The sequence below is a fragment of the Schistocerca gregaria genome, chromosome 8 (assembly GCF_023897955.1).
Source record: "Schistocerca gregaria isolate iqSchGreg1 chromosome 8, iqSchGreg1.2, whole genome shotgun sequence".
NCBI lineage: Eukaryota > Metazoa > Arthropoda > Insecta > Orthoptera > Acrididae > Schistocerca > Schistocerca gregaria.
This window is the reverse complement of record NC_064927.1, coordinates 379,062,677-379,076,853: the sequence shown is the minus strand read 5'-3', so window position 1 is coordinate 379,076,853 and position 14,177 is coordinate 379,062,677. Positions and strand designations below refer to the sequence as shown.

Below are 14,177 nucleotides of genomic sequence, written 5' to 3'. Positions count from 1 at the left end.
GTTATGGGCATTAAAATCTCACAAAAGTAGGAAAGATTTAGGGAGATGATCAATCAGTGCAGCTATTACAGTCAGGGGTACTGCACCATCTGGAGGAAGATATACATTGCAGACAGTTATTTCCTGCATTGTCCTTATTCTGATAGCCACAGCTTCAAGAAGGGTTTGACGGGGCACAGGTTCGCTACAGACTGAGTTTAGGACGTAAACGCAAACTCCACCTAACACTTATAGTCGCTACAGATCCTGTCATATCTCTTGTAGCCATGGAGGGCAGGGGTCCGCATTGCCGGGAACCAGGTTTCCTGGAGAGCAATGCAGATAGCAGATGTAAAGCTTAACAGATACCGTAGATTAGCCAGGCGGTGGAAAAATCCGCCACAATTTCACTGGAGGATGGAGTCATCGTTAGACTGGGAAGGCATGGAACATTCAATGAGGTAGTTTACGCCTCAGAGTCACTTGCTGCCTTCGACTTACTGCCTGAGCAGTCTATATCCATTGTGTCTGAGAGTCTCGCGAGATCTAGGTCCTCAGCGGTCGCCAAAATATCCACCCCATCCTACGATACAGAGCTTTTAGGTAGCGGTGGTGGGGGTGCCATCGCAATTTCATTGGTCTTAGGGGTTTTCGTCTTGGATTTCTCTCGGTGCTCTTTGGGTTTTCCTGGCTAGGAGGACTTCACTGGCTCAGTCTCCAGGACTAACGTTGAGCATGAAGCCCTACGACCAGCTGCTTTTGGGCTCTGGCGGGTGTCATCTTTCCCACTAGCAGATACCTGGGAAGGGAGTGACCCAAGGGTCCCCTTCCTAGCGAGAGAAGCCGAGGAAGACTTGCGCTTCTCCAGCTTAGAAGTGGGGATGGACATCCCCAATGGTTGGGGAGAGAGGATGTTGCTCCCAAATTAGGTGTTGCAGGAGCAACAGTGAGGGAAATGTCCCTCCCTCCCCATCAAGGGGGCAGGTGGAGTCTTCCGGCTCTGAGAGGTGACTGGGGTTGGCGGAGCTGATGGTGCCAGAACTGTTGAAAAAGCGATGTAAAAGAATGTCATACGCACACGATGCTGGCGTTCAAATTTTCTCTTAGCCTCAGTGTAGGTCAGCGATAGGCTGCAATCCGACCTTTATCAAAGTCGGAAACGTGATGCTATGCATTTCTCCTCCTTACACGAGGCATTACAAGAACGTTTCACCAGGCAACGCCGGTCAACTGCTGTTTGTGTATGAGAAATCGTTTGGAAACATTACTGATTTCAGCATTTTGTAGGTGTCGCCACCGGCTCCAACCTTGTGTGAATGCTGTGAGAAGCTAACCATTTGCATATCACAGCATCTTCTTCCTGTCGGTTAAATTTCGCGTCCGTAGCACGTCATCTTCGATGTGTAGCAATTTTAATTGCCCAAAAATCCTTCGTTCTCGAGTTGATAATGGGAATCCAAGCACCCGTTTGACTCACTGTATCCAAGGTGGCTTTGTGTTGGCAGATTGACTTATTCATATTCATCATTCGTTTGTCTTCAACGCGATGATTGTGTAGTTAATTGAAAGTGCTCCGTTCAACGTGGCAGGATATTCATTTTGTGAGTAGGGAGACATGATGTTTATGTTCGTCTGCACGCACAGTAATGGACTCGACGCAGCGCGGCTGTATCAGACTACTTTCTAGACCGAAGACAAACGAGTCATCCAACCTATCGTGATGTTTATTGTCGCGTTGCCGACATAGGATCCGTAGCACCACAGACTGGTCGAAGAAGACCACGTACTGCTCGTACGCCTGGCCACGTAGAGCACGTTCTGCAGGTTGTCGAAGAAGTCCCAGGTACCTGCACAAGAAGAGTGGACCTGTCACGTGGTTCATTGCCAAGTTCAGCATGGATGATACCTCACGAGCAGCCCATGAATCGGTATCATTTACAATGTGTACATGACCCAACACCTGTCGATCACCCACTTTGGGAGAACTTTTGCTGGTTTGCTGCACTAGCTACCAATACTTTTTTTTTTTTTGTCTCTTCAGTTTTCTTTTTTTTCAGACGAGGAAAGTTTGGAAGGGATAGAATAACAAAATTACACAAATAACGCATACTGGTCGGCAGCAATCTTCATGCCACAGTACAGGATAGACGTCAGCGTTAGTTTAAGGTTAATTTGTGGGCTGAAACTGTGAGCGACTGCGTGGTAGGGCCACAGGTTCTCACAGCACGTTTTATACGTGCTGTCAACAGGACTTTGTTCAGAACACCCTCCAATATCTTCTAGAATGTGTGTCCCTGCAAATAAGACGGAGTTCCAATTCATGTCAGTCTCAGTGTTCGAGATGTACTATCTAGTATCTACCATGATAGCTGAATAGGTAAAGGAGGATCAGTTCCACGGCCTGCAAGTTCCACCTACCTTAATCCTTTGGATTATTATCTCTGGGGTCACATTAAACAATTGGTCTGTGCAGTAGACTACACGGATGCAGAAACTCTCCATCAACATCTCATGGAAACTGGAGAAATCATTCGAATTTGTCATGGAGGATTGGAAAGAGTGCGACATTACTATGAGGATGCAAACCAGAGACACTGTTACGGTCGTGAGCATTAGTTACCTTTGAGATTGAACGTGGTGAGTTGATGTTAACCAAGAATGCATTTAAGGCGACAAAGACACCATTATCGGCTTCTCACTGAGTTTGAACGAGGTCGTGTAACAGGACTAGGAGAAGCTGCGATACTGCAGAAAGATTTGGCGGGAATGTAGACTCTGTACATGAGTGCAAGAAACGGTGGTTACGAGAACGTACGATCGCAAGAAACCGGGATACCTAGAGGAAAACCATCGTGATCGGCGAGTTGCTCTGGCGCATCGTACTGTATCTGCAGTGGCAATCTCAACAGCAGTTGACACCACGGTGACACAACGAACTGTCACAAATAGGTTACTTCAAGTGTAGCTCCGACCCAAGAGCTCCGTAGCTTGCATTCCACTGACCCCAAACCACCGCCATTTGCGACTTCAGTGGCCTCAAGCGAGAGCTCATTGCAGGGCAGGGTGGAGGTCTGTTATGTTGTCTAATGAAAGCTATTTCTGTCTTGGTGGCAGAGATAGCCCTGTGTTGATTAGAGAGACGCAAGGTGAGGGCTTGGAACCAATGTTCCACTGAACCTGCACCTGAATTCAACGTCTGGGGTGAGATTTAGTATGACGGCAAGACCACTCCGATTCTCAAAAAATGTTCAAATGTCTGTGAAATCTTATTGGACTTAACTGCTAAGGTCATCAGTCCCTAAGCTTACACACTACTTAAACTAAATTATCCTAAGGGCCAACACACACACCCATGCCCGAGGGAGGACTCGAACCTCCGACGGGACCAGCCGCACTGTCCATGACTGCAGCGCCCTAGACCGCTCGGCTAATCTCGCGTGGCACACTTCGATGCTGTTTAGGTCTTTTCGATCACCTGATCTGTCTCCAATCCGCCAGATATGCCACACCATCGGACTACAACTCCAGCGTCATCCACAAACAATGTTGACCGGCCAAGTGCAACAGGCATGGAACTCCATCCCACAAACTGACATCCGGCACCTGTACAATACAATGTACGCCTTTTTGCATACGTACATTCAATATTATGGCTGTTACGCCACTTATTAATAATCCCAGTATTTCACATTTCCTATGACTTACCTCGCGCTTACAATAACCTGTGATCTTGCAATGTTTATCAGTACGTTACCTAGGCAAATGTCTTTCCGAAATTTCATTACTCTATATTGATTATTTTTTTGGTGTTGCGATTTTTCCATCAGTGTATTATTGATGACTAAACTATGTTGATCTGCTGTGTGTTTATTAAACTTATAAAAAAAACTCTACGAATATCTGCCCCAACTAATACACGTTGTACTATGCAATCCACATTTCGAGCCGGCCGCGGTGGTCTAGCGGTTCAGGCGCTCAGTTCGGAACCGCGCGACTGCTACGGTCGCAGGTTCGAATCCTGCCTCGGGCATGGATGTGTGTGGTGTCCTTAGGTTAGTTAGGTTTAAGTAGTTCTAAGTTCTAGGGGACTGATGACCACAGATGTTAAGTCCCATAATGCTCAGAGCCATTTGAACCATTTTTTTGAACCACATTTCGATATGTAATGGAAGGTACTTCTGGTATCATTATGGTTTATCCTCTTTGGTACTGCTATCGTGAATGGCGTACGAGAAGAAGAACCGTAGTGGCACAGCTGATAAGACACTGTATGACTTCGGCTCGTGAATATGTGCGAAGAAAAACCACAGTGACGCAACTGGTAAGACACTGTATAAGTTCGGCTTTCTCTGATTTAGGTATCGTGGTCGTTCCGAAAGATGTGCTTATGATCAGTGAAAGTGTTACCGCAATTTCAGTTTGACAGTGAACCTCTCTGTCTCACAAAACACGTGTCGCGTAATGTCTGCTACGAGAATTGGATAAGCTTCTCCGTGGTACTCTAAGTTTTTCTGTACCTTGTATTATGTCCCGTATTGGCCTTGCGACGACGCAGGTTTTTGCCTACACAAGAAAGTCCACTCACTTTCCGTGAATTCTTCTGCAGCACAAGTTTGAGCTGGCGCCATAAGTGACGGTTCTGGGCTAGAAAAGCTGTAAAAGAAATCAGATGTTCAGAAAGAGTCGACAGGATGCAAAAATTGTTTTCAGAGTCCAGGTCTGGCTAAATAACAAACTATCGGAAGTCATAGAATGAAAACCCTAGTATGTTGTCACTTTTTCTACAACTCTGTGAGTGGTCAGCGCATCTGACTGCCTTGCTATGGGCCCAGGTTCGATTACTGGCCGAGTCGAAGATATTCTCCGCTCAAGGCCTGGGTGTTGTCTTTTTCTCATCATCATCGACAGGCAAGTAATCCAATGTGACGTCAACTGAAAAACGACTTGCAACTCAGCGGCCTAACTGCCCCAGGTGGGGAATCACGGCCAGCAATGCCATACAATAATTTCATTTCATTTATGTATAACTTTACGCTGTCAAGTCAGTGTTAGTTACTGTTCGCACTTCGAATTTCATACGTACACCACAGTCATTCTTGGTAGCCAATTTAAGGCCTCAACTGTGAACTGACACCGAAAATAAAACTGATTTCTATGGCTAGAGCCGGCCGGTGTGACCGTGCGGCTCTAGGCGCTTCAGTCTGGAACCGCGTGACCGCTACGGTCGCAGGTTCAAATCCTGCCTCGGGTATGGATGTGGGTGATGTCCTTAGGTTAGTTAGGTTTAAGTAGTTCTAAGTTCTATTGTACTGATGACCACATATGTTAGGTCCCATAGTGCTCAGAGCCATTTGAACCATTTTTTTCTGTGGTTAGAATTCTCGCACAATACTTTGCGAAAATTCACTTTGGAGTGTAAATTCTCCTTTCCACAAACATAGTACGGCACACGGAATTGTGGTCATTCGAATTAAAGTCACTGATTAAACGCATAAAATCTAGACTTTCCCTTTCGTTATTTACGTTTTTTAGGTAACGTTTTCAATTACAATTTTTTTTAAATCTCACGCTTACTCAAAACTGAAACATTTTTACAGAGTTCAGTGCAAACATACCTAATGTCACAAGAGTTGGGCACTGACTCATCGAGACTTAAGTGCCAGGTCTCGCTCCAAATTAGGATCATCGCGAAATATTTTTCTTATTACTAGCAGTGTCCAATGTATCCAACCAGCTTTCGATTTAGCTTGATAAAACCCAGCTTTTCCGCCTTGAACCAATCCCATTTCGAAGTTACTTTAGGTAGAATCTGTCGTAGACCAGTGAGATCAGCCAGAACAACCACGAGATGTGTTTATTGGCCTCATCTAATGACATCCCAGAATATCACTCGACCACCACATTGCTGCTCATGCAAAACACAGTGCTGGAGACGTTCGATATTACCCTGTTCTCCCTAAACACGTTTCTGGGGCTGTCAGGGCACAAACAGATCACAGTTTCGTCCGTAGACAACAGATCTTGCCAGTCCTTGATATTATGGTCCACAACGTGGTGCTTGCCATGGTTGTCGGGAATAGAGTGTCGTATCATGCAATCGTCTCATAACAATTTGATGCAACGCATGGCGTCCTAACACCTCTCTGAACGACGAATTCAGTTCTGGAGCACTCAATGCATGGTTCCTTTGAGGCAAAACTCGTATATATCGACCATCCTGCGCACCTGTTGAGAGTGAACGGCCTGTGCTCTGTAAGTCCTCAACGACTACCTCTAAATTAGAATTGATTCCATTTCCGCATCACACCGCTTGGACCACGATGCACGCGTCAAGCAGCTTCACTGGTTGTTAAGCCTACGTGTAACGTATCGATGCGTACCCGTTTACTGGTTGTGATTGTCCTTCCAGAAATGATGGATGTTCACTCTATTGTTCCACAGACGTGTCTAATGCACCCCTATTGGTGCCTTACTTTCAACTGAAGTGCTACAGGCCATTAGACTGCGGCGTTCTATCTTATGATAGCGCTCAATGTAACTTTGTGTATAACTGCACAGAACGTCAGAGGTTACCTCCCCATCGGTACAGGAATAATCACAACAGCAACACACCTGCAGGACATATCGAAGTGATGCAACACTTCTGAGTGTGTATAAGTATGCATGTACACTAATTACCATTAAAATTGCTACACCACGAAGATGACGTGCTACAGACGCGAAATTTAACCGACACGAAAGAGATGCAGTGATATGCACATGATTAGCTTTTCAGAGCATTCACACTAGGTTGGCGCCGGGGACGACACCTACAACGTGCTGACATGAGCAATGTTTCCAACCGATTACTCATACACAAACAGCAGTTGACAGGCGTTCCCTGGTGAAACGTTGTTGTGATGCCTCGTGTAAGAAGGAGAAATGCGTACCATTACGTTTCCGGCTTTGATAAAGGTCGGATTGTACCCTATCGCGATTGCGGTTAATCATATCGCGATGTTGCTGCTCGCGTTGGTCGAGATCCAATGACTGTTACCAGTATATGGAATCGGTGGGTTCAGGAGGGTAATGCGGAACGCCGTGCTGGATCCCAACGGCCTCGTTTCACTAGCAGTCGAGATGACAATCATATTATCCGCATGGCTGTAACGGATCGTGCAGCCACGTCTCGATCCCTGAGTCAACAGATGGGGACGTTTGCAAGACAACAACCATCTGCACGAACAGTTCGACGACGTTTGCTACAGCATGGACTATCAGCTCGGAGACCATGGCTGCGGTTACCCTTGACGCTGCATCACAGACAGGAGCACCTGCGATGGTGTACTCATCGACGAAGCTGGGTGCACGAATGGCAAAACGTCATTTTTTCGGATGAATCCAGGTTCTGTTTACAGCATCATGATGGTCGCATCCGTGTTTGGCGACATCGTAGTTAACGCACATTGGAAGCGTGTATTCGTCATCGTCATACTGGCGAATCACCCGGCGTGATGGTATGGAGTGCCACTGGTTACACGTCTCGGTCACCTCTTGTTCACATTGACGGCACTTTGAACAGTGGACCTTACATTTCAGATGTGTTACGATCCTTGGCTGTACCCTTCATTCGATCCCTGCGAAACCCTACATTTCAGCAGGATGATGCACGACCGCATGTTGCACGTCCTGTACGGGCATTTCTGGATACAGAAAATGTTCGACTGCTGTCCAGGCCACACATTCTCCAGATCTGTCACCAATTGAAAACGTCTGATCAATGGTGGCCGATCAACTGGCTCGTCACAATACGCTAGTCACAACTCTTGATCAACTGTGGTATCGTGTTGAAGCTGCATTGGCAGCTCTACCTGTACACGCCATCCTAGCTCTGTTTGACTCAATGCCCATACGTATCAAGGCCGTTATTACGGCCAGAGGTAACCACCTCTGGGTACTGATTTCTAAGGATCTATGCACCCAAATTGAGTGAAAAAGTAATCATATGTCAGTTCTAGTATAATATATTTGTCTAATGAATACCCGTTTATCATCTGCATTGCTTCTTGGTGTAGCAGTTTTAATGGCCAGTAGTGTATGTATGGATCAAACGGCTCTGAGCATTAAGGGACTTAACATCTGAGGTCATTAGTCCAGTAGAATTTAGAACTACTTAAACCTAACTAACCTAAGGACATCACACACATCCATGCACGAGGCAGTATTCGAACCTGCGACCGTAGCGGTCGCACGGTTCCAGACTGAAGCGCTTAATACCTCTAGGCCACTGCGGCCGGCTGCATGTATGTACACGGGTTGGGTAAAAAGTAGTCGTAAAACGTTTTTTTATAATTCATACCAGACTTCGTTGATAGACATTCATCGTACCGCATGTCCTCAACATAATCACCTCTCATTTCGTACACCTTCCTTCACACAGGTGAAGGCATCGTACACTGTCAGTGCGTCAAACTCTGACAATGTCTCGCAAGGACTGCCCTAAGGCACGGAAGATGTCTTCTCTTGTGTTGTAGCACACGGCACGAAAAGTCTCCTTCATTTTGGGAATAGGTCGCAACAGCATGGACTCATATCGGGTGACTACGGTGGATGTTCCAGTAACTTGACAAGTATTTTCGCCATCATCTCGGGCTAAATTAAAGTCACCACCAACTATAATTGCACGAGTCGAGTACGTGTCTGAAATTAAACTCAACTTTTCTTTGGAACATTCGGCAATTGTATCATCATTACTGGGAGGCCACTTGTTACTATTGCATTCCGGTTGCCAAGAATGACCTCTGCTCATTCTAACTCACAGGGACTATCCACTTCAATTTCTGTACAAGATAAACTACGGAACTCCGTTAGGTTCTTCGCAAAAACTTCGGTTGAACTTATCTCCGGCTTTATCTAGCTTTAGTGCCTGTAACGATTTGAGCATCAGTTCTTTTCATTAGCGCTTGGAGCTCTGGTACTTTCCCAACACAGCTACGACAATTTACAACTCTTATACCGATGGTTCCTTTATCTACGTTATTCCTGTGTTCGACCCGCACTCTTTGAGACTAAAGCCCTTTTTGTGTTTTTTCGAGAACCTCTAACCTAAAAAAAACCAGGTCACGCCACACAGCCCCTCCTACCTGTGTAGCCGCCTCCTGCGTGTAGTGGACTCCTGACCTGTTCAGCGGAACCCGAAACTCAACCACCCTATGGTGCAAGTCGAGGAACCTGCAGCCTACCCGGTCGCAGAACTGTCTGATTCAGATCCTCCACTCGGCTCTGTACCAGAGGTCCGCAATCGGTCCTGTCGACTATGCTGCAAATAACAATGATAAAAATAACTGACTGCCATGCATGCACGAACATTCACCTCGGTTTACAGCTTGGGTTGATAGTATACAACTTAAACACAATAACTTCATTTTGGCCGATTATTCATCTAACCTTAGATCAACAAGATCATTGGTATTTGACATCTGTGGTTTAATACAGAGTGTATATCTATAGCGTGAGCATTCGTATGCGCAGAACGAGAAATCTTTTCGCAACATCTCCTGCAGCTCCAGTCACGTGATTTTGGGACAGCGTGTTTTGCCCGGTATAGCGCATAGCGTATTTTGCTTGTTATTACTTCGCTGCTACAGACAGATCACTTTCAGAACTCCCGTGAAACTCTGTATACACGTCTTCCCAAACAATTTGATACCTGGCGCTGAAGCTGGCTTAAAAACGTGAACACCAAAGGTATTGTGCTTTTTCGCCACAGTATCAAAGCTCAGATTCCACTTTATGTACCTCTTTCCTGTAACGGGATAAGAATTGACAGCAAACAATATTATTTTTACGTTTTCTATTGCACTTCCTGATATTACCGAATCTCTCTTCCAATTAATTACGTTACAATGACACGTAGACGGAGCCGAAGTGTCACGGAAAAACAACGCATGTGGAACTATGAAATGTAAGATTAAATATGGTAAACAATTAGGACGACCTGCTTGTTCACTATCATTTTCAATTTTTCTTTATATACATTTCTGCTTTTTATAGACAAGTAAGATATCTATAGCCTTTTTCCCCATCTTATCAAAAACCAAATCCATACACTAATCACAAATAAAAGAAATACAAGTCAGTGCCCGAATTTTGGAGTAATAAAAGAAATGACAGCTAACAATATTTTTTTTAGGTTTTCCATTTCATTCATTAGTATTGTCGAATCTGTTCTAATTACTCGTTTTACGATGACACTGTATAGGAAACTGTCTCATGCAGAAATGCTTAGACACATACAAGGCTTTGAGAACCTGCACAAATTGAAGAAAATTAATTAGACTATTATGTAAAACTTTTATCTGCGTATGAACATAACACTGACTGACAGTTTACTCAAATACACCTGCAAATTTATCTGATACGTGTCTCATAAACATATGGCCATAAAATCGCACTCTACAATACTTTATGTAACCGTGTCTTGATATATTTCAATATAAAAAGTGCATCCTATCAACATGACCTTTAGAATTATACCTTTGATGTACATACCTATGAAAAGTAGCTGGTCCTCTTGTCACTTATTTTTCTTTTCCTCCGTAGCTCGACAATACTGCTCCACAGCTGTTACTAAAACTCAAACGTGCACAAACGTGTATAAAATAAAGTGAATACGTGTAATATTCAACTTATGCAAATAGCATACAAGCAGCATTGTCCCAAAATCACGTGACTAGACGGTTTGATGTAGAGAACATGCGCAGTAGACTATGACTGCTCTATAGATATACATACGCTGTGGTTTAAAATGATGGCACTAAAACTGTAGCTTTAGTTTGTCGCCTCACTCTGATGATGGCCGAAACGTATAATGTCCAGGTATTAGAAGCAGAAACAAATTACGCAACTGTACTCACGCAGTTTAATATTGCAAAGTTATTCCCTTTCAAATGCAGAAAAGGAATTACTGCACGATACTCCATTTTATCAATGGATTGAGCCATATTTTTTTGAATTCCCTAGTGGTGTGCTGTGGTACGGTGGTGAGGGCGTTTCAGCGTGTACCATGATTGCAGGCATGTATGTGCAAACAAGAAAACTAAGTTCCGTAAGTATTATTTTTCACGATGATGATTAAACCTTTGTGACTATTCATTGTTACATTCAGAAAACGTAACATCCTCTTATGCAAACAAGAGCTTGAACAGTTACTTATACTATCATAGGTTGTAGCTTTGTATTTTCACACATTTAATCTGGAACATAATCCATGGCAGTTGTTTGCATTTGGCGTGCGGAGTGGCAGCGCGGTTTGAGGCGCCATGTCACGGATTGCGCGGCCGCTCCGGTTGGAAGTTCGAGTCCTCCCTCGGGCATGGATGTGTGCGTTGTTCTTAGCATAAGTTAGTTTAAGCGGTGTGTAAGTCAAGGGACCGATGACCTCAGCAGTTTAGTCCCTTAGGAATTCACACACATTTGAACAGTTGTTTGTATTTCCCAGTAAGAAACCGTCAAATGCGTATATTTGCGATACGAGGTAGTCAAGCTAATATAGATTCTCGCATTGGCGTATTTTGTCGTGTTTATCGTGTTTAATCCGATATTATGTTTTCTTTCCTCTTGGATAGACTGTCTGTTGAAAACTGACTTCAGTCCGAAACATGATCAGTGTGAGACATAAGAGTTCATTTTCAGCCATAGGTGTATCACAATATTGTCAGTTTAACTGGCTATAAGTAGGTGATTCCACAAAACGTATTAATTCAATGCCTTTATGTTGTACAGTGGCTCCACTAAGTGTGCGCCGAAAGAAGCGGGACACCGCCTGTCAGCCCGAGACGATGTTCAGAGAACAATGCGACACATGCGTGTGTGGAGCGGACGGAATGCACGCCGACTGCGTTCAGGACAGCTGCTAATAGTCAGGTGGGCACAACCGCATCACGAATTACACGGTTACCTTGCATTAATGTCAGTGTTCGAGAAAATGACGATACTTACGAAGGAGGAATACAAAATGTAAGAAATGCACTGGCTATTCAGGCTCGGCAGCTGCTGATAACACTGTCTCAGACGAGTACGGTGCATCTCCATGTTCTTCACAGTGATAACTTAACATCTGACGTTGTCCATGTCTCTTGTACACTGAAGCGCCAAAGAAACTGGTGCAGGCATGCGTATTCAAATACAGAGATATGTAAACAGGCAGAATACGGCGCTGCGGTCGGCAACACCTATATAAGGCAATAAGTATCTGGCGCAGTTGTTAGACCGGTAACTGCTGGTACAATGGCAGGTTATCGAGACTTAAGTGAGTTTGAACGTGGCGCAGTAGTCGGCGTACGAATGATGGGGCACAGCATCTCCGAGGTAGCGATGGAGTGGGAATTTTCCCGTACGACCATTTCAAAAGTGTACCGTGAATATCCGGAATCCGGTAAAACATCAAATCTCCAATATCGCTGCGGCCGGAAAAGGATCGTGCAAGAACGGGACCAAAGTCGAGTGAAGAGAATCGTTCAACGTGGCAGAAGGGCAACCATTCCGCAAATTGCTGCAGATTTCAATGCAGGGCCATAAACAAATGTCAGCAACATCATCGGCACGGGCTTTCGGAGCCGAACGCCCACCCGAGTAACCTCAATGGTTGCACGACGAAGAGCTTTACACCTCGCCTGAGCCCGTCAACACTTACATTGGACTTTTGATGACTGGAAACGTGTTGCGTGATCGAACGAGTCTCGTTTCAAATTGTATCGAGCGGATGGACGTGTACAGGTATGGAGGAAATCTCATGAATCCATGGACCTTGCATGTCAGCAGGGGACTGTTCAAGCTGGTGGAGGCTCTATATTGGTGTGCGATGTGTGCAGTTGGAGTGATATGGGACCCCTGATACGTCTAGATACGACTCTGACAGGTGACACGTACGTGAGCATCGTGTCTGATCACGTGCATCTCTTCATGTCCACTGTGCATTTCGACGGACTTGGGCAATTAAAGCAGGACAATGCGACACCCCACATGTACAGAATTGCTAGAGTGGCCCCAGGAATACTCTTCTGAGTTTAACCACTTCCGCTGCCCACCAAACAATCCAGACATGAACATTATTGAGCTTATACGGCTTGCCTTGCAACGTGCTGGCCAGCAGAGGTCTCCACCTCTCGTACTTTTACGGATTTATGGACAGCCCTGCAGGATTCATGGTGTCAGTTCCCTCCAGCTCTGCTTCAGACATTAGCCGAGTCCATGCCACGTCATGTTCTGGCACTTCTGCGGCCTCGCGGGGGGCCCTACACGGTATTCAACAGGTGTACCAGTTTCTTTGGCTTTCCAGGGTATATCCTACCAGCTCTGGTAAGAATAAAAACTCTAGCACCATTAACGCACGCTCGTGCCGTGCAACTAGTCACGGAAACTGGCAATTCTAATAGTCTACATTCCCGCCGGTGACCAGTGCAAGTACAAGGTTACACTGACATCCGACCACGTCTTTTGGGTGTTCACTCTTTTTTGTCTGGCAGTGTATTTAGCAGTAACACCAAAACTTAGAATGATATGAGACGATCATGTGTAATTAGTAGTAAAGAGTGCGAACGGGAGATCTACGTTCGTTGGTAGATTTTCTTCGAGAGTGCACTGCATACTAGTAGCACCAATTCTAGAGCACTGTCAACTTCTTAGGAGAAATCTAACGAATTCTGGGAAGCGGCTCTAGGGTCTCAGTAGATCGGTGTCGTCCTTACGAAAGCCACGAGAATAGGTATGAGAATCTTTGGTTGATAGTTGATGTTGAACGCTGGAAACCGTGTTGAGAAAATCGGTATCAGAGGAAGACTGTACGAACATTTTGCTACCACCTTTGTACATCTCGTGTAGGTAGCATGAGAATAACGTACCAGGGATTAGGACGCACAAAGGAGCTCGTATACAGTCATTATTCCCTTGCGTAACAAGAGGTTTGCTAATATTGGTACGAACTGCGGCCCGCTAGTGACTGTACAGCGTCTTGCGGACAACATACTCAACGTACGTGTTACACCTCTAAACTGCACTGTCAATCAATCATTGGGAAGTTTTTGACCATCTCGCGAGTGGCGCTTGCAGGAAGAAAACAATTAAGTATTTCAAAATGAAGAAAAGCTACAGCCAGTCATCGTTTTCGTTCTAGCTTTATTAGGGCAGATCCAGATTTCGGCTAGTCACTCCCCATTATC

The 14,177-nt window shown here is 45.1% G+C and overlaps 1 protein-coding gene across 2 annotated transcripts in view; it reads left to right on the top strand.

Annotated features, from left to right (window-relative positions):
- LOC126284746 (pacifastin-like protease inhibitor cvp4) overlaps positions 1 to 14,177 on the top strand; it is a 111,644-nt gene that overhangs the window by 76,127 nt on the left and 21,340 nt on the right. For both annotated transcript variants that reach the window (XM_049983888.1, XM_049983887.1), the window contains exon 4: positions 11,743 to 11,883. In XM_049983888.1, coding sequence (XP_049839845.1) covers positions 11,743 to 11,876 — 134 coding nt within the window. In that variant the 3' untranslated portion in view covers positions 11,877 to 11,883. The remainder of the gene's footprint in view (positions 1 to 11,742; positions 11,884 to 14,177) is intronic.